The following is a 25,707-nucleotide window of genomic DNA, read 5'->3' as shown; positions in this document are numbered from 1 at the left end:
AGCTACTCTTTCGTATCACATTTACTTTGGGAATGCACCAATTGGTCCACATCCTGTTTATGCAGGGCCCACTTTTAAACGGTAAATTGCTGAAAATGTAGCCATATATAGCGCTTTTCTGTGTCTTGCACTCCTTTGCATAGATTGAAGCATCTGTGTGTTCCTGTTTTGTTGAGTGTATCTGTCTGTGTGGCTGTTGAAGGCTACTGAGAGTGTGACCTTCACAGCTCACCAGAGGACCATCTATTACATTTGTTAGGTTATGCGTTTTTGATATTATTGCATCCTCACTGGCACACTCAGTCCTTAGTGTGGGCTTACCCTGCTCCATACCTTGTTAAGGATAAAGAACTTACAACCTGGAAGTAGATTATATCTCCCATAGTGAGATACAGAGAATGGTTGCTTACCAGGGTAACTCTGGTTTTCTGAAACCCAGGTGATGTTTGGTTTTCACCTCCAAACAATCGCAGTCAGAGATCAGGTGAAAGAGGAAAGAGCAGAGAGCGTCAAAATAAAAGGGAAATTATGGGAGCAAACACCAGAGTTTAACAATTGTTCATCACTAAATACAGTACAGATATTTTAATAAGGAGAGGTTATTTGAAAGAATGAAATTGATTTACTGATGAACAGAATTTAAACAGGTGATTTGCCGTTAGACTCAGATGGCCTATCTCAGCGGAACAGAACCCCGTCTGTGAAAAGGATTAGAGCAGGAGCCCCGAGAGCCTGGAAGCTGGTGGTGGAATGGTTGAATGGAGCATGAGTGATGAGATGAGGCGTGTACAAGGAAGAATAACCGAGGACACAGCATGAATGCTGATTGGCCTGGAGAAGGTGATTGGACTAGACCACTTCAGGAACGCCTTTAGCCACACCTCACCAGGTGTAGACAATCGGCAGTTAAACCTAGGCAACACCTGAAGACAACTGCATTTCCACTGTAAGGAGTGTAAGGGTTGCAATGGGCTGTAACAAAGGACAAGCACAGATGAGTCCACTATCATAGACTGGAACATCATTCATAACTTTTTATGTTATAAAGGGGGTGGCAGTAGAGCTTCTGTGATTGGTCACATCAGAGAGTGCTTGGTTATCAGAGAGTTACCATAGTAACCAAAGGTTTTAAAGATTGCAATATAGCTATTGTTGTCCAGAGGGGCCGATGGTGCGATATGGCAGCCTCGCTTCTGTCAGTCTGCCCCAGGGCAGCTGTGGCTACAACTGTAGCTGCCTCCACCAGTGTGTGAATGTGAGAGTGAATGAATAGTGGCATTGTAAAGCGCTTTGGGTGCCTTGGAAAGCGCTATATAAATCCAATCCATTATTATTATTATTATTATTATCAAATCAACAAAATATTAAAGAATCATTAAATATGTGGAATAGTTCATTCTTTCCTTTTTTCATCAGTGGTTTACACACTGGCTTGCAGGCAAAATGTCACTGGTTCGATTGCAACCGGAGATACAAATCAGGGTTGTGCCTGGAAGGGCATCTGGTATAAAACTCTGCCGTATCAAAAGATGCTGAGCTATCAGGTGTGGTGACCCCTTGTGACAAGGGAGCAACTGAAAGTGAAACACTGTTTTGCTTTGTCTTTGTGTAAAGTGTCCTTGAGTGTTTTGAAAGGCGCTTAATAAAATGTATTATTATTATTATTATTATTAATGTTTTGTATAGAATCATAACAAAATGTGAAAAGTTCAAAAGACTATGCGGCTGTTTAGCTGTGCCTGTCCGTCTGCCATCAGCTGAGAGAGATGCCGGTCAACTCTCTGGAGAAGCCGTGGACGGTAGACCCCTCTGAGGTGGCAGAGCGGCGGGATCTTAGGGACAGTCGCCTGGTGTTCAGCATCGATCCACGCGGCTGTGAAGATGTAGACGACACGCTGTCTGTACACAAGCTCCCCAACAGAAGGCTGGAGCTGGGAGTTCACATTGCTGATGTCACTCACTTTGTCAAAGAGGGTTCGCTCACAGACTTGGAGGCACGTTCAAGGTGAGGAACTGGTTGGAGTGGTTGGGTAGAGTAGGTGGGATATAAAAGGATAAAAGAAAATTACAGCATCTTGCATAAGTGTTCAGAGGAACTTTCAGAAGTACAAAGAGGCAAGAAAGTTGTTGCCTGAATTAATGTTGCATCAGCAGCATGCCTTGTAGCGCAATTATAAATAACACAGAGGGCCACCTTAAATAAGGCTCGTGTCTGATGTGAAGCATTAAGCCTTAAATGTCTATCATTTAATCACATGTAGAAGGACTTCACAGGGTCCATGATGGCTTTGAAAGTATCACTGGCACCAGGAATTGAACCAATGGTCAGCACGTTGTTGGTTCAATCCCTGGTGCCTTCGGGCTTCATGTTAAAGTCACCTTGCACAAAATACTTAACCCCCAAATTTCCCTGGATGCATCCGTTAGTGTGAGTGTGCATGTGAGAGAAAATGCTTAAAGGTATAGACTAACGCGCTGTATGAATATGTGTGCGAATGGACGAATGCTGGTCGTGCTAAAAGGTGGTTGGGGTTCTCACAGTAGAGAACTGCTACACACAGAACACAGTGGTCCATGTTGTTACGAAGAACTTGTGCTCATTTTGAGTACGATGCCATTAACAGGACAGGGGAATGTTTCCGCTGTGGGAAAGCCTGAGTGATTTTCACTGTGGCCTTCATAAACATATATTACTACGGGACATGGCAGCCATACTTGTACACAACATTCAACCAGAAGGTCATGCAGCAAAAAAAGGAAAAATGAGTCCGCTTCCAACTAAATTAGTTTTATTCTACTGAGTGGTAGAAGTAAAGAACAGTGTGTCACACATCATTTGTTTTCAGATCCCCTTTGTACAGTTACGGGTGTCAGGAAAACACCGGAGGTCACATGATGGCATGTGACCTTGAGTACCTGATGTTAATGGTTTGTCTATAATTGGCTTTCAGTGCATCTTATTAATAAAGAGGATGATGATACAAGACAGTTGAACCACAGTAATAGAACAAGAAGATATTCATCTGTGTTTATGTCCAGATATATGCACATGTTCTGATTTATTTATTTATTTTGTGCTGTATTGTACAAATGAATAAAACTGAGTTTAAAATATCTGCAGTAAATGAAGTGAAGGTCGGGGCTGCAAAAGTAATGCTTGCACTTGATCTCCACAAATTTTCCTTCCTGGGAACATGCAGCGATGACACCATGTGACAGGGAAGCAGCCCAAAAAAATTTGTGTCACAGCTGAACGGCCGACAAATCTGCAGCAAATGCATTCTGCTGTCATCTCGGTGTAATCTCGCTATAATCCAAAATCTCTACGGAATTCTTTCAGCACCTTGTTGAGTCTTGGAAGTGAAGAAAGGAGTGTTCAGAAGGCAGAAGTGTCTAACCCAGTGCTAATAAAATGTATCTGATAAAGTGTAGTCTGCAGATAAATTAGTAAGAAGGTCCATGAAGTGCATGTCGTTTTTTAAAGGCAGCAGCAGCAGCAGCAGCAGCATGTACAGAAGATGATTGAGAGCCGAGTGAGGAGAGAAACTCCGTGTAGACTGTTAACAACGTGCACTTATAAAATAATACTGAAATCTTACTATATATTTTTTATGTTGTGATTTTTAATGTAGTTTTGGTCCTCTGCTTTCTCTCTGACTTACTCTAAAATTCCATTTTACATTTCATAGCTGTCCACAAAGCAGCGTGCAGATCACCCACCTGTCCAGCTCGCCTCCACACTTTAAAGAAGTAAATTAAAATCTCATGATTGTGGTTTGAAGCCTTAAATTCTATTTCAGAAAATGGGGAATATTTATTAAATCATAAGAAAAACATTTTGCTTATTTATTTCATCCTTCCTGACTTATTAATAAACAGAAGGATGAAAATGACAAAGGTGGAACAAACTCTGAATATTTAGTACTTATTTTCAAATTATGTCTCACTTTTGATTAGAAAGAAGATGATAAAGCTGCTGCTTTGATCTCATTGCCTTTTTATATTTATTATGTCACTTCTTAAGGGCTACAACCTACTACCTGGCAGACCGCAGGTACGACATGCTGCCTGCTATTCTCAGCGCAGACCTTTGCTCACTGCTGGGAGGTGCTGACAGGTTAGTAGACTTCCCATCACACGTTTCATTTTCATATGCTTAAAATGCATGCTAGTTGTGTAACTGACACTTTCAAATTCAGGTATGCAATGAGCGTGCTTTGGGAGCTTGACGCAGAATCCCTTGAAGTCCAAGAGGTCTGGTATGGTCGTACACTCATCCGCTCCTCCTATCAGCTCCACTACGAGCTGGCTCAGGCGCTCCTCAACGGAGAACAGGTTGAGGTAGCGGAACTGGCCAACCTGGGTCCTCAGGAAAAGGGTTCTAAGCTAGCTCAACTCACTGAGGCACTTGAGATGCTCACACATGTAGCCAGACATCTTCGGGCAAAGAGGGACAGAGGAGGAGCGCTGGAGCTGGAAGGAGTGGAGGTATGATTGGTTTCTTGTATCTTCATAGAGTATTTTGTGTGTTTTGGTAATGTGTGTACTTAACAGTAAGACTATATAAATAAAGACTGCAAACATTTAAGGTTCATGTTCTTAATTGAAAGCGTAAGCATGTTATAGCTGAGTGTCTAACCCTAACACATCGTCACTACTGATGTCTAACATACGACACAAAATGATTCAATGAATCTGAAGTGAATCAAACAAAGTAAACCGTGCACATAGCTTCAGTGGAGAGAAATCCATTCTGCACATTAAAAACTGGAACCACTATCTTTCTCGCACATTTCAGCTGCAGAAGATTCTCCCTTCTAAGCTTCTGTCTAAGTGAAAGTTTGACTTAACCTCTGTGTTTGGTCATTTTGTCAGATGACATCATGGTTAGAAAATTCAGTATCAGTCACCCCGAAACACTTCATACAGCCGAGGGGAGGAAATCAGGTCAAAAGACACCTGTGGAAAAGGGCCAGGGATTAATGATAACTAATGATTAAATGGAGATTGGTCTATAAACATGTAGTCAGTGATAATGATGACAAAGAGGTGATGATGATGTTCGGCGTCATCATGAGAATCCCCCAGCTGCCACGGTCTATTGCAGCATAACTAAGGGAGGATTCAGGGTCACCTGGTCCAGCCCTAACTATATGCTTTAGCAAAAAGGAAAGTTTGAAGCCTAATCTTAAAAGTAGAGATAGTGTCTGTCTCCTGAATCCAAACTGGAAGCTGGTTCCACAGAAGAGGGGCCTGAAAACTGAAGGCTCTGCCTCCCATTCTACTTTTAAATACTCTAGGAACAACAAGTAGGCCTGCAGAGCGAGAGCGAAGTGCTCTAATAGGGTGATATGGTACTACAAGGTCATTAAGATAAGATGGGGCCTGATTATTTAAGACCTTGTATGTGAGGAGCAGGATTTTGAATTCTGGATTTAACAGGAAGCCAATGAAGGGAATCTGCTCTCTCTTTCTAGTCCCTGTCAGGACTCTTGCTGCAGCATTTTGGATCAGCTGGAGGCTTTTCAGCGAGTTTTTTGGACATCCTGATAATAATGAATTACAGTCGTCCAGCCTGGAAGTAATAAATGCATGAACTAGTTTTTCAGCGTCACTCTGAGACAGGATATTTCTAACTTTAGAGATGTTGCACAAATGGAAGAACGCAGTCTTACATATTTGTTTAATATGTGCATTGAAGGACATGTCCTGGTCAAACATGACTCCAAGGTTCCTCACAGCGTTACTGGAGGCCAAGGTAATGCCATCCAGAGTAAGAATCTGCTTAGATACCATATTTCTAACATGTTCAGGACTCAGTACAATAACTGAATGAATTTAGACGCAGGAGTCTTCCAGGTCTTTATGTTTAGTTTGGTTTTTTGCTGTGTTATTTACAGAATTACAGATGGATACCATATATTTCTTTTCATCGATAATAAATTATAGTACGGTCTAATAGAGACGTTATTTTTAAAATCAGGCGTCTAAGCAGAACACGTTCCTCAGCAGAAAACATTTTATCAGAAAGTCATTTCAGTGAGAATATTGGAATAAAGAAACCAAGCACTCCACTGTGAAACCACTGACAGTTTTCACATTAGATCACAGCCATTTATCTACAGCGGCTGGTCGGCCATCTGTTAAAACCTCATATGGACAATTCCTGTTGTTCTATAAGATGCTCTCTAATAGGATGTCTTGGATTTATTTATTATTCAGTTATTGCATTCCTGTTATGGCTGTACGCACACAGAATATTGATATGAAGTAAAAATGATTCTCTCGGGTTGCTTCTGGGATAGTGGAAAAACCAATATATTTCTAAAAGTGTGTTTAATGATTGAGCTGCCACCCAAAAATCAAGTTCTTATCTTGACAAAGCTGGATTATTGACCGCTGGTGAAACATCTGTTGTCCTGAAGGATAAGGACAACAGATGTTTCATCTTGATCTATTATATAAAACGGCCAAAACTGTGTTCAAATCCAAACTTTCTGGCTTCTTTTGGTTCCTGCTGAAGTACTTTGGGTCCCCTCAGTTCATCCTTAGTCTGAGAAAAGTTTTGTTCTCTCTTTAAGGCACATTTCCTTTGAGCTAACTTAAACTCTGATTGGCTGTCCACTATAAACAAAAAGCATGAACAGCAGATCGGTGGAGTTTCTGTGCCCATGAGCAGAGCTGTGTGCCTGTTAGGGATATGTGTTCTTACTGGTATGATAGAGAGCTGAACGTAGGAAAGACAGTAGACTGTTTTCAGGTTGAGATTCATTCACATTTGGTTCTCCGTGCAGCATTTGTTCCGGTGGAATGGTGCATGTTCAACTGAGTTAAAGTAAACTGTAGTAAAATGTGGCCCACTGATGCATTTTCATATTCTTTTTCATTGAAGTCACGTTAGAAGCATTTTCCCTTTTCAGGTGGGTGCCCAGCTGGATGAGGAGAGGAACATTACGGCCCTGGTCCCTCGTCAGCCCCTGGAGGTCCATGAGACCATGGCAGAGTGCATGATTTACGCCAACCACTGGGTGGCCCGCAAGATCCAGGAAGCTTTCCCCAACCAGGCCCTTCTAAGGTGTCACCCACCACCACAACAGGAGCTATTCAACCAGCTGGTGGACACTGCAAAGGCCAAAGGTTTCACCATTGACACCAGGTAATGTTTTTGACTGTTCAGTATAGAAACTGAGGAAATGCATATTGTAGTCCAACGCACATCATGTTCAGACACACAAGTGTGTGAACCTGAAATGTTTGATAACACGGGGACACACTCAGGTGTCACATGAGCAGTCAGACAAGAAGAAGACATGTTCCTTCAGCTCAGGTTGAGGTTGAAGCCAAATATGCTTCCAAACCAAAGACTAGAACATATGATGAAGCATATCTTGCCTTTGGCTTCAGCTTCACAACAGCTGTCGTGGCAAGGTCGGTCTCCCCGACAGAATTAGTTTCCCCTGCGTCGGGAGCACACGCTGGGCTGTCCAAATCACGGACAAACAGGATCCCACATTCTTGATTTTCAGTTCACAAACACTTCTTATAACGACTAACTACTCCTGAAACTTTGGAGGTTTTAGCTCTTTACACAGTAAAGTTACAGGATAAATATAATTATCAGGCAAAATGTCCTTCGTTTGTTAAAATAATCCCGTCTGATACCACGAGAGGACAATAAATATTTCATTTTCTGTTGTAACCCTTAAACTGAATGGTAATGTAACGACACTCAGGTTTCACTTTTTTACAAAACTAAAACATCACTACTTCCACGTCTGACTGTTTGTAATGGAGGCGGCGTAACCTGGATCCACACTCCGTGCCCAGCGAACGCTCGCCACGCAGGGGGAACACATGCTGTCGGCGATGCCGACCTCGGCACAACGCTGATCCTGCCGCAGTTTGTTCCCCGGTTCAAATCCCGGACAAACAGGATCCCACAGCTGTTTATGCTTTTAAACCCGTTTTGCACAGAGAGCAGTGTTGAATATTCTCACACGGGAACAAAACAAACAACTCAAATAATTAAAGATGGTTTGTTTTTCTGTTTTTTAAAAGAGGCAGTGATTTATTTAATTACAACCTGTAATCTATTACAGTTAACTTTTATTTGTTTAACTGTTTACAAAAGGTCTGAGGATCTGAGGCGTGGAATGAACTGCAATGGAGTTTGAAAACAAAATATGAATGTGCGGTTGGAGGATTGTGGGGGGGGGGGGGGGGTTAAACCAACAGCAGAACCGGTCCCAGGACAAGAGACATGGTGATGCAAGTAGCTTTGTGTCACTGACTGCTGAGATGAGAGGCCTCACTCATCCCTGGTTTCTGGCTCTGTTCCTTCAGGTCCAACAAGGCTTTAGCTGCCTCACTGGACCGAGCTGTGGACCCACAGGACCCCTTGGTGAACAGGTTGTTCAGAATGATGGCCACCACTGCTATGTCACAGGCTCTGTACTTCTCCACTGGTGCTCATCCTCAAGACCAATACTACCATTATGGTACGATACCGCTGCACAGCTTTTATTGGCTGCACTAGAGTTTCAGTGTGACTGTGGGTCAGTCCATCCATCACACGTCTGCACACACTTGTCCAACGTCTGTTGTTTGTGAAGAATTATTCGACTGAGAACTAGAAAGAAGGCTAACGTGCTGATATTTGCTTCGTTGTCGTAGGTCTGGCTCTGGATCGCTACACACACTTTACCTCACCCATCCGTCGGTACGCAGACATTGTCGTGCACCGCCTTCTTACCGCAGCCCTGCACATGCAGAGGGGCGTTGTATCTGGTAAAGCACCAGCCAGTAACAAAGAAGTGGAGGAAATGGCTCACCATGTCAACAGCAAGAACAGGGTCAGGGGTGTTTTATTGTTTGTGTTTTTCAATGATTCACCTCTTACTCTATTAACAGAAGCTGTGCTGACGTCTGTGTTTCATTTGCAGGCAGCACAGGCAGCCCAAATGCGATCCACAGCACTGTTTCAGTGTCTGTTTTTCAGAGAACGAGACCCTCAGACAGACCCGTGCTGTGTGGCTGACGCTGTTGTCTACTCCATTCGAGACAACGGTGTCTTGGTGTTTATCCCAGAGTAAGAACCTTCAGTCCTGTGTTTTGTTCTGCAGTCTTCTTCTTTTCCTTTGTTTAATGGAGCTGTACAGCAGCTCACAGACGGCCAACCACTCGTGTATTTTTAATAGACGAATTCAAAGTTTATGACAATGAATGAATTTGTTGGAAGATGTAATTGCACGCTAATCAATGTATATTTAACAGTATACACGCTAGTTTTATTTTCTCTTAAAAAACCTCAAAATGAGTTTTAAATTGTATAAATTTACTAAACTAATTCCTTAAACATTTATTGTGAGCAGGGAAAATCGGCTAAAACCCCGAATCTTTTCTCTACCAGGCTTTAAATAAGTTAATTGCATTGCTGAAGTTGAGTCTGTGGGGAGGGACGGTGCTTTGGAGCCAGCCTTGTGTTTGTGGCACTTCTACGTTAGCTTAGCTAACCTCTGGAGGTTGCTGCTTGTTTATTGCAAGGAAAGTGTAATTTAATAACATCAGTGTTCTCCATGCTTGTGGTGTTACAGGGATATGCAATATTAACAGTTTATTAAAATGTAACCTGTGGTCATTTTGAGAAGGCTGTAGAATCCATGTAATGATTAAAATCACAGGGCGCAAAGCAGGTTGAGTAATATCACTGAGTAAGTAAGGCTGCCTCTGACCACAGCCATGTTGTTCACAGGTATGGTGTGAGGGGGCCTGTGTATCTGAAGAACAAAGAGGGCCTGGTGGTGGTAGCGGGACAGGACGGCAGCTGTGATTGGCAGGGTGGCACTGTGCGAAAATACCCGGACCGCATTACCACCACCTCCAGCTGTGGCACCTCCACCTTCAAACTGTTTGACCACATCACCGTAAGTCACAGAAAACGCTAATCAATCATTTTAGAAGGTTTCCAGCAATGCAGCGCCTAAAGGCGACGATTCCAAATATATATGCATGAGTGTATATGAATCACAGGTTCATACGACTACTGGATCTTTTGTGGTCCAACATTAAGAGACGTTTTATGATCTTGTTGTGATAAAGTGTTGTGTGGTTGCTGCTTTGTTAGCTAATCTCAAGGTAACAAAACGTCAGTAAGATGAATGAGACGAAAATGATTCCTGAAAATAAATCATTTAAAGTTATTCAGTTTATTGTTTTTAAATATTATATGAAAACAAAAACATAAGTGTGGGGGGGGGGAGGCTCTCCTCCAAGACAAGAAATGTAATGCTTCCAGTTTGTGGCGTTTCTACACAAACCTTTTTGTAAAGGGAGATAAAAAATGACAGTGGGCGGTAATTGTTTTCACATAAACGCCTTTAAACGCTGCACGGTCGCACTCTCTCTCTCGCACTCGATAAATGATCCATTGTTGCTCTGCACACGTTTGTTACCACAAACGTCGCATGCACTTATGTCATTGTCATGAGACACTCTTGCAAACAAACTCACGGTTTAGTAACACAGTAGAGCAGCGTGTTTACGGGACAGTAACAGTAATCTAATTACCTTTTTTGCAACAGTAATCCCTTACTTTACTCGTTACTTGAAAAAAGTAATCTAATTATGCGTTGCTGCCCATCACTGGCGTCAAGTTATATTAAGTTCAGGCATGTTACACACGATGATTGTGAGGAATAAGTGCATGTGATTTAAGCAAAAAGAGCAGGAAACATTACCCTAAGGTTAGCTAACAAAAAGAAACTGAAGTAACGGTGTGTTATTCTCACATCTTTGGCTTTAAGACATGAAAAAGTGACAGAGTACTGCTGCTTCCACTGTTATCAACATCTTTTCTTTCTTTCATGGACTTATCCTGGGGTCATAAATGTCAAAGGGCAAAGGCAATGCTAACAACATAGCTTACTGATGGATGATGATGGATGACACATGTGGCCAAAACAAGATAGAAAGAAACATTAGCCCAAACACAAGTTGTCCACCACAGCATTGACTGCTGTCAAGCTATGATCATATCAAACAAAGAGATGATGATGATATTCAACAAACAAATCAACAAAACAACAACCTCACTGTGACACTTGACCGAGGTCACAGTGTTAATGAATGTTTTTCTCCCCCTCTGCTCCAGTCTCCACGTCGTGTGAATGTTAGAAAGCACAGTAAAGAAAGTTCGTGTACGGATGGATGAACGTTTGTTACATTGGATACGTGTGTGTAACATACGTATCCAATTTATCCTATTTATGAACAAAATTGTGGCACAGTCGGAAACTTCTCCACTCTACACCACTGTCTACTTAGCTGTGACGCTGCGCACAGTGCTGAGAGGACTGCTGTTATATATTACGTCACAAACCTTAAGTGGGCCTGTCTTTGCATAGCATTCCATTAGACTATTTTCAGTAGGTGCCATTACTGTGTAGTGATCGAACTGAGGAATACTGTGACTTACGTTCTCTGCTCTCTTCAGGTTCGTATTTCTGTCCACTCTTCAACTTGCCACGCTGACCGTCTAAACCTCGAGGTCATCAGCAACAAGCCTCACCACAGTGCCAAGTCCCAGCAGCCCAGCCCTCAGGGCCGCAGTCAGCTGGTCAAAGAGGTGGTGCGTCAGAATGAAGAGGCGCTGGCTCAGGAGAAGACAGCCCGGCGCCCCAAACTCTCCAAAGAGGAAAGAGAGTTTCGTCAGAGCAAAACTCCCAGTCTGTACTCTATTCTGGAAGAAATCAGAGAGTTGGCTCTGATGGATCTGGAAAGGGCTTCACGCCTCCCGGCAACAACAGCATAGAAACGCTGTAGCCCAGCTTTACCTCCAAGCAGACACTTGTGAGAACTGCACGCTGTGCGCTAACAGAACGGTGATCATTGAAGATCACTCGTGCTGAGTCATCCAGGTCATTCTTGTAGCTCCAGATTGTGTGTGGACAAACCACACGAGTGTGTGAAGTCACAGGAAAGCAAACACAATATTAAGTAAAAACATGTCCCGCCATCTTTTTAGAAACCAGAGTCAAACCGAATCAGTGGATACGTTTTGTAAAAGTTAGTTTTTAAAATCACATCAAGTTAAACTTAGTTGTAAGGAGGATAGGGAACGTGTTAATGCCAGTGAAGTGTCAGCAGTTACTTTGACAAGACCTAGTACTCACTGCAAATGTGGTTCAATCCTGCAGGAAACTAGTCAACTGCAGCAGGTTAAAGAAGTCTGGTAACAAAAGGCTTTTCTCTCAGCACCAGTGATCTCAATATCTCACTGGTGGGATCAATGTCTTGTGTAAATTAAATGTCTTGTGTTATAGAACCATTTTTGGTGAGTTCACACATATTGTACTACCTGTGACCACTTCATACAAAACCCAGCACGAGTATTGTTCTGGAGATGATAAAACGTCCACTCGTCCATTTTCTTCTGCACGTCCTGGAATCTGTCCCAGCTGTCATAGGGTGAGAGGCAGGATACGCCCTGGACAGGTCACCGGACTGATAAAACTTCATGTCACTCATTAGCAGACTTTAAAATAAACCCGTAGAGTAATGAACACACCTGAGGTTGGTTGTGTTGGAAGTGATGTATAAAACTAGGATGTATTTATCTTATAGTTTGTATATCAAGAGCCTGTATAGAAGACACCAACACCAAGGACATTTTTATTGTTTGAACTGGTAAATAATCAGAAGCGTTTTTTGGTTTGTGGATTTTAAGATTGTTTTCTAGAACTACCAACAGAAATATGAACTGTACATAACTATTTCAATATGTGTGCAGTGGCCTGTAATTAAAAATGGTGTTTTCATTAGCGCAGATGGAGCCACTTCATCGTGTTGCGTTTCATGTCCCTGCAGTAGCTTAAGAAAGAACTGTTCATAATTGAACGAGCACTTAATGCTTGGAAGAGGGTGATGGTCAGTTGACAGCTCACATACTACACACACACAGAGGCCTTTTATAGAAACATGTTTGCAACCAAAATTCTGCCAATAGTGAAACTGGAGAAAGAAGATGCATCAGAGCAGGAACTGTGGATCAGTTCAAATATTTTTCTGTAACAGATACCAACACATGGTAAATACGTTTAGGATTTGGACTTTTAAAAATAAGAAAAACATTTATTTCCATTGATTATAAATGTCTTTGCTAACCCAAAGCTGACGTCACAGTAGGAACATGTGCTCAAGATATAAACCACCAGAAATGCACAACATTACTCGAATGAGCAGGCACGAACATTGGGAAACCTTTAAATCTGCTCACTGCCAAAGCTTTTCAGCAGAAACTGCTGCACGTGAACTTTAATCCCCCTCTACACAGTCGTTGCTGAGCTGTTGCTCAGGGCTGAGGCCGGTCTCAGCCTCAGCGGGCTCAGAGTCTTTGGGGGGAAGCGGGCTGGTTTGTTGCGTGGAGGTGTTGTTGGAAGGCTCGAGGTCAGGATCTTCTACAGTTTCATCTCCATCAGTAGAACCTTTGATGACATTTGGTGAGGATGCAGCTGGAGGTTTGTCTCCTAACATGTCAGCAGTCTGAGAGGCTGAAGGGCCTGAAAGGGTTGAGAATTAGAAACAGTGATGGTTTCAGTCAACACAGACACACTCAGTCTACTACGATTTATAAAAGACAGGCAAAGCTGAGATAATGAAAAATGAAACTGTAAACTGCAGGGTTCAAACTCATTGTTCAGGGTCAAATTTAAGCACTTTAAGCACTTTCAAGGTCCATTATCAAGCTTTTCCAGCACATTACCAAAAAAACAGTTTGCATGTTCCACTTTGCATCACCTCAGTAAGACCATGTAAAAATTAAAACAAATCGTCTTAGGTTGACTTAAATGTTCTTTGTTCCTCTTTTGTTAAAACAGAGAAAAATGCACCACACAAAAATACTGAAAAAGGAAATGGTTGTCTTATATGCATATAGTGCACAAACTCAAAAAACTCATTTCTCTCAAAAATGCAGATGTGCAAATGTGAACAAATCAACTTGTTAGAGATGCTCATCTCCACTTGGAAAAAACAACCACACAAAAGAAGAAATCTGCACAAATGAACAAGTCTGCTCATCAGATATTGATGCTTCTTTCCTACGTGACACAACAACAGGAGACAGATGTTTGGTACTTTAACTAGTTAAGCACCCACACCACCAAAAATGGGGGAAAAGAGAGGAGATCACATTTAATCGGTTATAACACGAGGTCAGAAATATAAGTGCAGACATGAGTGTCCACAGAAGCCTCTGAATCTCAGCTGTAAACCATTTCTACAAACACCAAACAGTTAAAAGAGCAGTTACATCACCATGAATCTGTGGACAGGTAACATCCATATTTTGATTTATGATTTTCTGGAGTTAAATGTGACCCAAAGTATATTTTATAGCATATAAGCTATAAAATACTTTTAAAAATTAGGTGAGGGAAATAATCATTTTTTTCTATGTTTGAGTCCCAGTAACTTTGACATAGTAACATCTGCAGTAATATTTACCCCTCTGATGACAGCTCACAAGCGTTAGCTTTATTTTGATACCAAGACTGTTTACACAGAGTTTGTAATTGCAGAGAAATACTCCATTTATTTTGGCCTCTTCATTTTCGAGCAGGAAGCTCAGAAAAGCCCTGGGGGCCTAACAGGTCAAAGTTCATTCCCAATAAAACTAACTGTGAGATGTTTGACTACATTGCTCTCTGGATTATTGTTACAGTCCTAAATGATCAGCTTTAAAGTGTTTGTGCTAATAACACCATGTACAGTAAGACAGGCATGGAGAACAGCACTGACGGGAGGCTTTGAACAGATGACACACTCAGTTCAATTCAACATATAAGACTTTAAAAAGGCACAAACATCGACCTAAAATCTATTTATTCAGTCCATCACCTGTCATAGAATTATGTCAAATAATAATGTATTGTTCATCTCCCTTAAATAAACAGGCAGCCTTAAAGTATGAAACATTCATTCATTAAAACACTAAAATGTGTCTGTCGTCTCCGTGGCTGATAGAGCCCCACAGGCATCAATGTGAGCTTAAAGCCATTTATAATTTTTAAATGGTTTAATGTGTCGGTGCTCACGATAAACACATTTTGAATGAAAGCCAGGGAACTTCAGCAGCACAAGAAATGGCTTCTTTGTGCCCACATGCATCAGTCCCTCTTTTTACCAGTTTTTCTTTAAGGCTTAAGTTGGCTAGTTAAGTGTCGGACTAACGATTAAAGCTTTCACTTGAGTGAAGTCACTAATATTACTGCTACTGCTAAGTAATGTTAGCCAAGTTTAAAGCACACTGCATAAATCACCATGCCATAACTAACTGCTGTGCTAGCACTGCCGTACTCTATCACACTCAGTGCATTTCAATCATTTCTCCAGATAGTTTGATAGCTAGCAAAATAATAATCATAGTTTTAAACATTAGCCTGTGTTATGTACACATACTCGAAATTATTTACTGTCATGTGACTCAAGAGTACAAATTCCTTCAGTGTCGTTTTCCATCGAACACTCATTAAAACAGCACGAACCCTGAAACTGCTTATTAAAATAATATGTATGTAAATAATAGTATGTTGCATTATAAAAAATTAAGCTTTTGACTGCCCTCCAGAGTTCACGTTAACTTCAGATCTCTGGAAGCTACACTACCCGAACGATGTCAGCTGTTTAGTTTCTATACTGGACAGAAAAAAAAGGGGGGGGGGGGGGGTGGATTGGCTCCTCTTAAGGAGGACTAATGACTAAAATGTGAAAGTTTAAAGTCGATGAGTAAATCATGCTCGGGTAATACAATGGAAACGGTCTCATATCACCATCTAGTGTTATAAACTGTAAACACATTTTTATGGGTGAAGGCTCATAATAGAGACCGATCAACAGGTCATTTTCTTTTCTATGGGTCTCATTTAAATCACATTACATCATTTCTGCGGTAAATGAGGACCCTGAAGAACGATTTAATGTCACTGTTAAAGATTTGTAGACAATAGATCGCAGACAGCTGGCTCCGCTTTAACTAAAGAGGAAGTAAAAACAGTTTGGATCACAAGTGTAAGGCAAAAACAAAAATACTACGCCTAATTGAAGCTGACATCAGACAGGCAGTAAAGAAATCAATGTTTTCTACATGCTTTGCCTCTTATTACCAAACTCCACACTAATGTGAGGAATCTCTGGTGGTTTGGACGAACTGTGCAATACGGGAACTCGTCACTCGACCTTCAGGGTTTCTGGTGGATATATACACTAGATCCACTTCACTATATTGTAAGGAGTATTCACTCACCACCCATCATCCAAATCATTGAATTCAGGTGATCCAGTAACTTCCACAGCTGTATAGAATCAAGCACCTAGGCATGCAGACTGCTGCTACTAAGTGGAAGTGTTTGGGAACGACAGCAACTCAGCCATCAAGTGGTGGATCACGTAAAATCCCAGAGTGGGGGTCAGTGGATACTGAGGCGCACAGAGGTTGCTAATTTTCTGTGGAGTCCATCGCTCCAAACTTCACGTGGTCTCCAGATTAGCTAAAGAACAGTGCACAGAGAGCTTCGTGGAATCCATTTCCATGGCCGAGCAGCTGTAGTCCAAGCCTTACATCACAGAGTGCAACGCAAAGCAATGGGACACAGCGGTGTAAAGCACGCCGCCACTGGACTCTAGAACAGGAGAGATGCAGTCTATGGAGCGACGGATCACAGTTCTCAATCTGGAAAGCCGATAGACAAGTCAACTTAGCAGTTGCCAGGACAACAGAGCTCCAGGTTTGGTGGCAGGGGGATTTCGGTGCGGGGTTGTTTTTCAGAAGTTGGGCTCAGTCTCTTCGTTCCAGTGAAAGGAACTCTTAATGCTTCAGCATGCAAAGACATTTTGGCTCCCGACTTTAAGGGAACAGTTTGGGGATGGCTTCTTCCTGTTCCAGCATGACTGGGCACCAGTGCACAAAGCAAGGTCCACAAAGACATGAACTCTGGCATGGGAGTCCTGACCAGAACACCACTGGGATGAATGAGAGCAGAGATTTGGAGCCAGGCCTTCAACATCAGTGTCTGACCTTACAAATGGTCATAAACTCCCATAAACACTCCCAGAAGAGTTGAAGCTGATATAGCTGCACAGGCGGACGTCGTGAATGGGATGTCACTCGAGTTCATATGAGTGTGGGGGCAGATGAGCAAACACTTTTGGCAATATACTGTACATTCAATGTTTTGCTTTTTGTATTTTCATATAAAGTTAATACACCAATGAAGCTAGATGATCCTTATGAACCTTCGCTGGATGTTTTGTAGCAGAATCATTAATTATTTCTGTTATATTGTGTCCCAGCTGTATGATACATTTTTGCCATTCTTACCAATTTGCTGCTGGCGTGCGCGCCTCTTTTCCAGGGCCCGCTGTCTGTTCAGCTCAATACGTTTCTGCTGCTCTTCGGTCAGAGAGGGAGTAGGTGGGGGAGCGAGGGCTTCGGCAATCTGCCCTTGGGGAGCATTAATAAAACTCTCTCTGCTGAACAGATCAGGATCCCCAAATGTTTCCAGTTCACGTTGTACCTCTTCGTCACCAGCACCTGAACACAATTTCAAGCAGTGCTGATAATTAAGTCCTGTGGAATATGGCAAGTATTTCCTATGTGCACCTGCAGGTGTGAATCCACCGTAGGGCTGTTCGATACAACGATATATACAAAAACGTCTATTTCATTTTACGCTATCGTTTGTTTCGTGGTGTCGCAAAATAAACTGTTTACGGCAATATTTCTTCATGGTTCTGATGTCACTGTAGTAAAGTTCTCTCTTTCTCTTATATATAACCACACTACGGACGGACAAGCGCCTGTTTTTATGCGTTGTCGTTAGCAACAACGACGGTAAAACCATCGCGTGTCCGCTTGTTTATGTTCCACATAAACCTTTCAGAATAAAGCTCAAGATCCTGTTGAGGCTTTTCAAAATAAACGGAATCACGTGAAAGAGCAGAGTGTTTACGGATGAGAAGTAAAACAGAGCCGCCAGGTGCTAAAAAATAAACCTTAGACTCAAACGTTAGAACAGGCTTTCCCCCGCAGCACGCCGTGTAATAAATACTCACAAAGAAAACGGCGCCGTTACAACTTCTGTCTAAAAATGTGTCGTTTCATGCATCGGTTAAAACACTCGACTCCAGCTACATGACGCGCAGCTGGAAACACTTCACGCAAGTCGAGATTCACAGAATTGACAGAAAATGTTACATTTCTGTGATTTATATCGTTATCGGACGATAGAATTCTTATATCGGGAGATGAGACTTTGGTCATATCGCACGTCAGCCCTAGTCCACCGTATCCCCATCAGTAATGATTTTTCTTCTTACCATCTGTACTTGTAAAATCTTCATGTGTCAGGGGCATGTCCAGTCGTATTCGTTTAAGACATGTCTATAGAAGAATGAGTAAAAAATTACAAATTCTGAACATTAGGAATCCCACACGCTTGCAGGAAATATTCTACTGCTTCCTCTCACCTGCACTTCCTTTTTGCTGCCGAGCCTTTCCACTTTGTCAATAAAATCTTCAAATTGCAATTTGGGGTACAACCTGTGGGCCCAGTTCTCCATCTTCTGCATCAGCAGCCGCAGGTCTGCAGCCTAATGGGGCAAACATCAAAAACAGCGAGTAGTGATATGAAAGAGGGCTGTGTGTGATAGGACGCTTCTTCTTCCCACTAAAAAATGACTTCCAGTCATTGGAACAAAAGACATCTTAATTTGGTAAACCAACCTCTGGTTCCCCTCACTCATTTTTGACCACGACAGAAAGGGCAACTTTTGACCTTTTAGTCTCAAACCAAATTTAGGACATCTAATTAAAAGCTGACAGGCCAAACAGATTTAGCTCAAAAACCAATGTTCATTCACATCTGGTAATTGGTGGGACAGATGTTATCATATCCTACCTCGTGTCCTTTGCCTTTGAACTGGATATTGTCAAAGAGAGTGCCCAGAGCTGGAAGCCCTCGATCTGATATCAGCCTGGGAAAAAATATTAAGACTAAGTTAAACCATTAATGGATTACAAGCAGGGTTAGCAGCACATCCAGGCGTATTTGGCTTATCCAATTCAGGATCGTGGATGGCTGAAGCCCATCCCAGCAGCCAGGTCGCCAGCCTGTCACAGGGCCAACACAGACAGACCCTCTGAATGGAAATGTCAGTGCCTTCAGATGTACCATGTTCAGAAGGCAGTAGCTTGTTGGGGGGGGGGGGTGTTTGGTTTTCAGGGTGCCCACAACCTTTCTTTTCCTACCTGTTTGTACATAAGGCAGTATAATGAGAAATAGTCAAATTTCTCCATCTAAAAATAAAAAATAAAAAATTGCTATATATATATATATATTTATAGCAAAGTTGCAATTAATTTGAATATTTTATCAAATGAAAATCTATGTTTTTCTTTAATACAGCTTGCAAGTTTTATCCTAAGTATAATCGACGTTCTTACTTAAAAGCTTATTTAACATCCTTTGATTTAGTATAACTTAGTTCTGTCCAGGAACATTGTGAACAGAACAGTAACAGAGGAGTGCCACTGGGACACCCACTGGGAGACTACTGGGAACGAGCCTGACTTATGGTTGGCAATACTAACCAGGTTCACACTATAGGTGTACAGAGACTGGAAACATCTTTCTCACACACATCCAGGGATGTCTCCAACGCTCTGACAATTTTCAGTCTGGGAATTTTGCCCATCCAAATGATGAAAACAACAATGGTATTAGAGTCTTTCTTCTTTAAATGACTGGCAGAGTGAAGCTGCACCATCATCACACAGATGCAGTCATTTGTACCCGCCGCTAAAGCGTAAGAAGACGCTGCAGTACTCTGCGAAACGACAGGTGTCGCCACTCAGATAATATCACATCACTTTTTTTGTGCAAAGTTCTTTCCACAAACTTACGTTTTCAAACATTTGCAACAAGTCTGTGTGTCAGTGTGTCTCTGAGCCTCTGTGCACGATTATTAGTGAAACGGTGATAAAAACCAGTGCAGTCACAGACTCGTGTTCAACCTGGCTGCAACACTGACAGTCTGCACACGTCAATCAATGATTTTGGCCTCCTTGTGTCCCAGCTCACACAAGATGACATCAAATTCCTATTTAAATGCGCATTTTAATGCATTTCAACCCTCTGTCGTGATATAAATGTCTTTGCTACCTGTGGGAGTCCAGCTTGGGTTGGGGTCTCTTCACGCCTCTCCTTTTAGCAGTAGGGACATCAGCCAGCTGTGATACCTCACCTTCATCTCCTGCATTGAAAACACATGACAACAGGATGTGTTTCTAACTCATTCTGTTGGCAGCGTGGCAAACTTCAAGCTTATCTTTAAATCCAGACAAATTATAGACTGGAGGTTACAGAAGAAATGTGCTGGTTTGAACAGTATCTGATAGGTTTCATTTGCTCACGCAAACAAAAACATGTGTGTTGTTATTGTTAGAAACATCCAGTCTCAGAGAGATGCTGAAAAACCAGTTCATGCATTTGTTAATTCTAGGCTGAACTAACAAATTCATTATTATCAAGCTGTTCCAAAAAGCTTTGTGGAAGGACTATGAGAGGTTGTATTTCTCCCACATTAGCCTTTTTTCCTGAATCTTATTTTTCTATGATTCTTCATTAAACCATGAATTTAAAATACAAAGTTCTGAATCATCACATCTTAAAGACCTCATAGTAATCCTGTAAGAGCACAGCAGCATCTACCATCTGCAAAAGGGTCTCCTTCCTCCTGGCCTCCCCGGCCTGGGGAGTGTGGTGGTGGGAGTGGGGGGAAAGCTTCATCCTCTATGCCGTCATAGTCAGGAATGTCCTGCGGGCTATTTTCCTGTGGGTCAACCATGGTGAGTCGGTCCTGGAGACAAAGTAAAAGACGTGTGAGCCCCAGTCGTCAACAGCATCAGCATTAAGTTACATGAATTTAACTGCAAGTTGAAAAAATGACATTTATTTCTGTAAGAGTAATTCTTTACTGTGTTACAACATCAACATGAAAACCTAAAAAAAACTGGCATTTACTTTTTTCTTTTTTTACATCAACAGGAGGAGCTGTACAGACACTCATCCCACCTGGAATTATACCCCAAATTCAGAAATGTACTATTATGATACATTAATGGTCCATTATGTTTGTTTCACAGTTATATACATAATACAATTTATAGATTTGTATATATTTACATTCTATCAGGGATGAACTGGTTGTGAACCTTTGGGCTGATAATGACATTTAAAAGTTACAATTTGGATGAATTATTACTGCGATACTTCTTTTGGACTCTGTAGTACCACAGAAATATCATTAAAGTAACAGGTTTGTTTTAAAGTCTTTCAGCTGTTCCGTAAGCATCATCGTCATCATCATTTATATAGCACTTTAAAAACACACCTGGCAGACCGAAGTGCTGCACAATACAAATGTAGTAATAAAATAGCAAAAAACAAACATAGCAATAAAGTAAACTCTTGAGCCAAAATGATGTGACACAACTAGGGCTGCCACAAACGATTATTTTGATAGTCGACTAGTCACCGATTATTTATGCGATTAGTCGACTAATCAGATCATCATCCACTGGACGTAAAACTACAGCTTATTGCACCATGCAGCATATGCTCTTATATAACTATCATTAGCTTATAGCTTTAAGCTTTTAAGGTGCTAACTAAAAATAAAGACAAGATGATAGTTTATTCAATTTTAATGAAATTTGCAGATTGTTTCGGTGAAGTTTAATAAACTCCTTGCTATCTAAAATATAACAGGACAACGGAGTATATTCTCCAGCATCTCACACTTCTGATAATCAGCTGTCTGCTTGACGTTTATTCAGCTGTGTAAAAACTATAACTTTAATCTCAGACAAACCGATTTACTCAGGAACAAATAAAATACTAAAAAAAAAAAACAAACAACAACATTTTTAATTTATCTAAGTGACTCATATATATTTAACCTGAGTAGCGAAAGACGGCGGTGGGTTTGAAAACAATTTGCCTGGAGTCCGGTGTTCTCACCGTGCTAGTGACCTAGCCCCCGGCTAGCTATCGAGCTAGTGGGTAACAGACGTCTCTGAAAACGTCGGAGCGCTTTTGAAAATATGTGGTGTCCTGATAAACTGAGCCGATATTTGAGGTTTACACAGCTACATTCTCGGCTGAAAATATGTTAAACGTTTATTTTGTGACCCAGAAAGAATAATAAGAGTAATATTAAAACTAACTAGCTGCCGCCATTGTTGGAAACTGAGCTGGGCCGCGCTATGAATTCTGGGACACAGCTGCTTCTTCTTCTTCTTCTTCTTCTTCTTCTTCTTCGGGGTTTAACGGCAGCTGGCATCCTTGTACATGCAGTGCTGCCATCTTCTGTTTCAGTCCGTTATTACACTCTTAAATCCTGCTACTTATTCCTGCGTCTTTTGGGATCTTACAAAGCTTCAAACGACGCGTCGACTATTAAATCAGTCGTCGACGATTTTGATAGTCGACATAATCGTGACTAGTCGACAAATCGTGGCAGCCCTAGACACAACACAGACACAAAAGGAAATCTTCTACATTGTTTTGCTGTTCACACAAGTTCTAATGCTACCCTTTGTTTCTGGAAGGAGACGATTTTCTGTCCAGTATTAAAGTTCAAAGAACAGGGTATCCGTCTCCAGTGGGCTGCTAAACAAGTTTACCAGAAAAATCAGACCCACGGTCATGTTGTGTCACTTTGAGTGATTAGTCAGCAGCAATAACAGGGAATGACAAACTGACAGACTTTGGATATAAAACAAACAATTTAAACATTTAGAAGTTAAACATCTTCTCGGATTCCTTTTGCTGCACATGTCTATGTATGTATTTGCTGTACAGTGTCATTTGTTTGGAACATTAATCTTGATGTATACATAAACATTTGATTTAAAAAACGTGTTTAAAAATGAACACTGACACAATTAAACACAACACTGGTGCACGGTGACTGCAAACAGAAGCAGCTGCTTGTATCCTCCTGTGCACGGATCCGTGCTCTCTGTTTATTAATAAAAGCCAAACTTCATTAATGGTAAGTGACAGAGATCTGATGAGTTCTTGCTGGTTTGTATCCACAGGAGGATACAAGTAAAATCCTCTGCAGGTTAGTGCAGGATAAGCAGGCAAGTTTACTGTAATGTGATGGATTTAAGTAAAGAACAGTGTGTGACTGGTGCACAGTGACTGTGGTGCTCATGTCAGAGTTAGATTACATCAAGTGTAGCAGAGATTAACTTAAACTTAAGCTCATGATGCTGACATTCATTCACTGAGCTCCACCCACATACCAACAGTTTAGTGTATAATATAAAGACAGTGTACTGTCAGTGTAGAGAAAGGAAATCAGCCAGGACAACTCATGAAACATCTGCAGACATCTGGATGAATTCACAGAGAGCAGCAGGTCAGCTGATCACAGCCTGTACATTAAAAAAATCTACTGGAGCTCTCAATAGAAATGATTGTGAGCTGTGACCCTTTTCCCCACACTGAGCCACTACAGCTGATGTTAGGGTTGAATCCTGCTGAATCCCACTTTAACATCTTCCTGCTCATTTTGATGTTTAGAGGCAACGTCACCGTCTAAGATGTAGGCATTGTATACATTGTATACATTATTTCTACATTACATTAATATTGCACAAGGTTCATTTAGTTTAGCATAAAATATACATATCAGTACTTCAGCTTTTAATGGAGTATTTCTTAACACTAGTATCTGTCACCTTCTGTGTTGAGCTCATTGTTTTCTCTGCAGTGGCTGAGCTGAGTCCAAGTAGCTGAAATTTCCTCTGCTGCTCCGTCAGACTCTTCTCCTCCTCCTGATCAGCTGGGACACAAAACAGAACTTTGTTAAGCTCCACACTGCACTGAAGAGTCAAAGTGTCTCATATGTTCATCTGAGAACACACAGAACACATTTTAGCTTCCTTGGGTGGACAACTTGTTTGAAACAAACACAAAAGGTTTGAGCACCGATACCAAATTCAGCAGTATGGCACACCAGTACCAGGAGAGCAATTCCTCTTTAAAATATGCCCTGGCCAAGAAAAAACCCGACAATATACGTGTGCCGTGAGAAATGATAGATAGATAGATAGATAGATAGATAGATAGATAGATAGATAAAATTTATTTCAAACATGCAAATATAATTGAAATAACAACAGAAAAAAATAAAAATAACAAAACTTAAAAATCATGAAGTTTTCATGTAAATATCTATGTCTACAGAATGTGTGTGCTCGAAAAGGAGTAGGATGAAGTTTTCTTGTTCCTACCCCCTTATTTCAAATTTCATTGCTTACAAATCCATATCCAGGATTCAACATTATTTGATCATATATTTAACTATGTACAAGTCTAACACATTGAACATACACAAATAAAACCATTTTCAGCACATAAACCAGAACAACTAATCACTCTGTTTATAACAGCCGCTTAATCTCTGAGTTTATTTTCTATCTATGTGACGAAAACCTTAATGAACACTTAAGGTTGGGTTACTCAGGCCTTGATTTATAAAAAATGAGGACACAATGAGACAACTCAGTCACTGAGAGGAAGATTTCCTATATTCATGCAATTTATTATTTTTTGAACAATCCTGTGAATTTTTGTATTGATGTACTTGTCTTGATTTCATCTGTATATCCGAGTGGGTGTAGAAATCTGAGCCATCATCTGAGTAAGCCTCATCACAACTTTGCGCTGATAAAGGCAGCTGTGTTTTAGCCTGGAACACATTTATTTTTACATTTCTCATAAATGTATTTCATTATAGCACTTTTACCGCCAACATGTTGGGTCTTTTGGAGCCGGAAGTGACCTTATATGGAAGAAGGGTGGCGCTAGCTAGCTTAGCTAGCAAGCTGCATTCATAAGCTGTGCAGGTGCCACAGAGATGCTAAGTAGCCTTAATAACAGACTAATAAAACAACACAAACTCTGATTACAATGAGCTCATTTAAAAGCTTTCTTCTAATAAAATTCTTTTCTTCTCTGTGTTTCACAACCTTTTGGTGATATCTTTCTGTGAATTAGTTTAAAGCAGCTTGAGTCAATTTAGTCAGATTTTTTTTTCTAACTTGTTCACAAAAACTTGAGAAGAGACACCGAGGAGAGCAACAGAAAGCCTCATTCAGGAGCTAAACTCAAGATTAACTAGACTCGGATTAATATTAGCTCGATACTTACCTTTAAGTGTTAAATCAGTCTTGACAATAATCGGAGAGAAAAACGCCATAAAGCGGGAACTCGGCTTCTTCTTCTTCTGCTCTTGTATTTTTTGGCGGTTAAAGCTTTAAGGCGCATTACCGCCACCTGCTGGACTGGACTTTTCATGTCCCAAACATCATCAATTGGGCACAAATTTGTTGGAGTTTCTGTTAATAAAAAAGATGGAATTCAAGGATCTTGTTATTTGGTTTGTTCGTTTTCACCATTTACTCTACAATTTTCTGCCAGTGTATAGCAAACCCCACAGCTCAAATCAATGAAGAATTTAGTATTTTTAACATATTGCTTAAACTGGAACCAGCAGCTATATAGGCCTAATTTTTAATCCAAACATGTGATAGAGGTTTACCACCAGGAGAAGCAGACTGTAAATAAAAGACTGTGC

At 41.1% G+C, this 25,707-nt stretch overlaps 2 protein-coding genes across 2 annotated transcripts; one reads left to right on the top strand and one right to left on the bottom strand.

Moving 5' to 3' along the window:
- The first annotated feature begins 1,302 nt into the window (after window positions 1-1,302).
- On the top strand, window positions 1,303-12,830 carry LOC146566484 (DIS3-like exonuclease 1). Its single transcript, XM_085286011.1, has 9 exons — window positions 1,303-2,005; window positions 4,025-4,117; window positions 4,200-4,488; window positions 6,921-7,156; window positions 8,344-8,498; window positions 8,674-8,852; window positions 8,943-9,088; window positions 9,752-9,923; window positions 11,492-12,830. The coding sequence occupies exons 1-9, from the start codon at window positions 1,767-1,769 to the stop codon at window positions 11,807-11,809; spliced, it is 1,827 nt and encodes a 608-aa protein (XP_085142137.1). The 5' UTR covers window positions 1,303-1,766; the 3' UTR covers window positions 11,810-12,830.
- Window positions 12,831-13,100: 270 nt separating this feature from the next.
- LOC146566483 (TIMELESS-interacting protein-like) lies at window positions 13,101-25,344 on the bottom strand. The gene is made up of 9 exons (XM_085286081.1): window positions 25,281-25,344; window positions 23,807-23,910; window positions 20,766-20,913; window positions 20,217-20,307; window positions 18,954-19,029; window positions 18,523-18,645; window positions 18,373-18,436; window positions 17,375-17,587; window positions 13,101-13,556 (listed from the first exon to the last, which is right to left on the bottom strand). The coding sequence occupies exons 1-9, from the start codon at window positions 25,327-25,329 to the stop codon at window positions 13,312-13,314; spliced, it is 1,113 nt and encodes a 370-aa protein (XP_085142207.1). The 5' UTR covers window positions 25,330-25,344; the 3' UTR covers window positions 13,101-13,311.
- Window positions 25,345-25,707: the final 363 nt, after the last annotated feature.

Source organism: Mchenga conophoros, linkage group LG9, assembly GCF_057382185.1.
Source record: "Mchenga conophoros isolate Kocher_MC1m ecotype Shallow Benthic linkage group LG9, M_conophoros_male_GT1.1, whole genome shotgun sequence".
NCBI lineage: Eukaryota > Metazoa > Chordata > Actinopteri > Cichliformes > Cichlidae > Mchenga > Mchenga conophoros.
This window is presented reverse-complemented; position numbering and strand designations above follow the sequence as displayed.

Coding starts and splice junctions, on each gene's coding strand:
- LOC146566484 (XM_085286011.1), top strand. CDS start 1,767: ATGCCGGTCAACTCTCTGGAGAAGCCGTGGACGGTAGACCCCTCTGAG. Junction 8,499..8,673: donor AGACCAATACTACCATTATG/GTACGATACCGC, acceptor TCGTTGTCGTAG/GTCTGGCTCTGGATCGCTAC. Junction 9,089..9,751: donor GTCTTGGTGTTTATCCCAGA/GTAAGAACCTTC, acceptor TGTTGTTCACAG/GTATGGTGTGAGGGGGCCTG.
- LOC146566483 (XM_085286081.1), bottom strand. CDS start 25,329: ATGGCGTTTTTCTCTCCGATTATTGTCAAGACTGATTTAACACTTAAA. Junction 17,588..18,372: donor AGATTTTACAAGTACAGATG/GTAAGAAGAAAA, acceptor AATTGTGTTCAG/GTGCTGGTGACGAAGAGGTA. Junction 13,557..17,374: donor CGCACGCCAGCAGCAAATTG/GTAAGAATGGCA, acceptor CAACCCTTTCAG/GCCCTTCAGCCTCTCAGACT.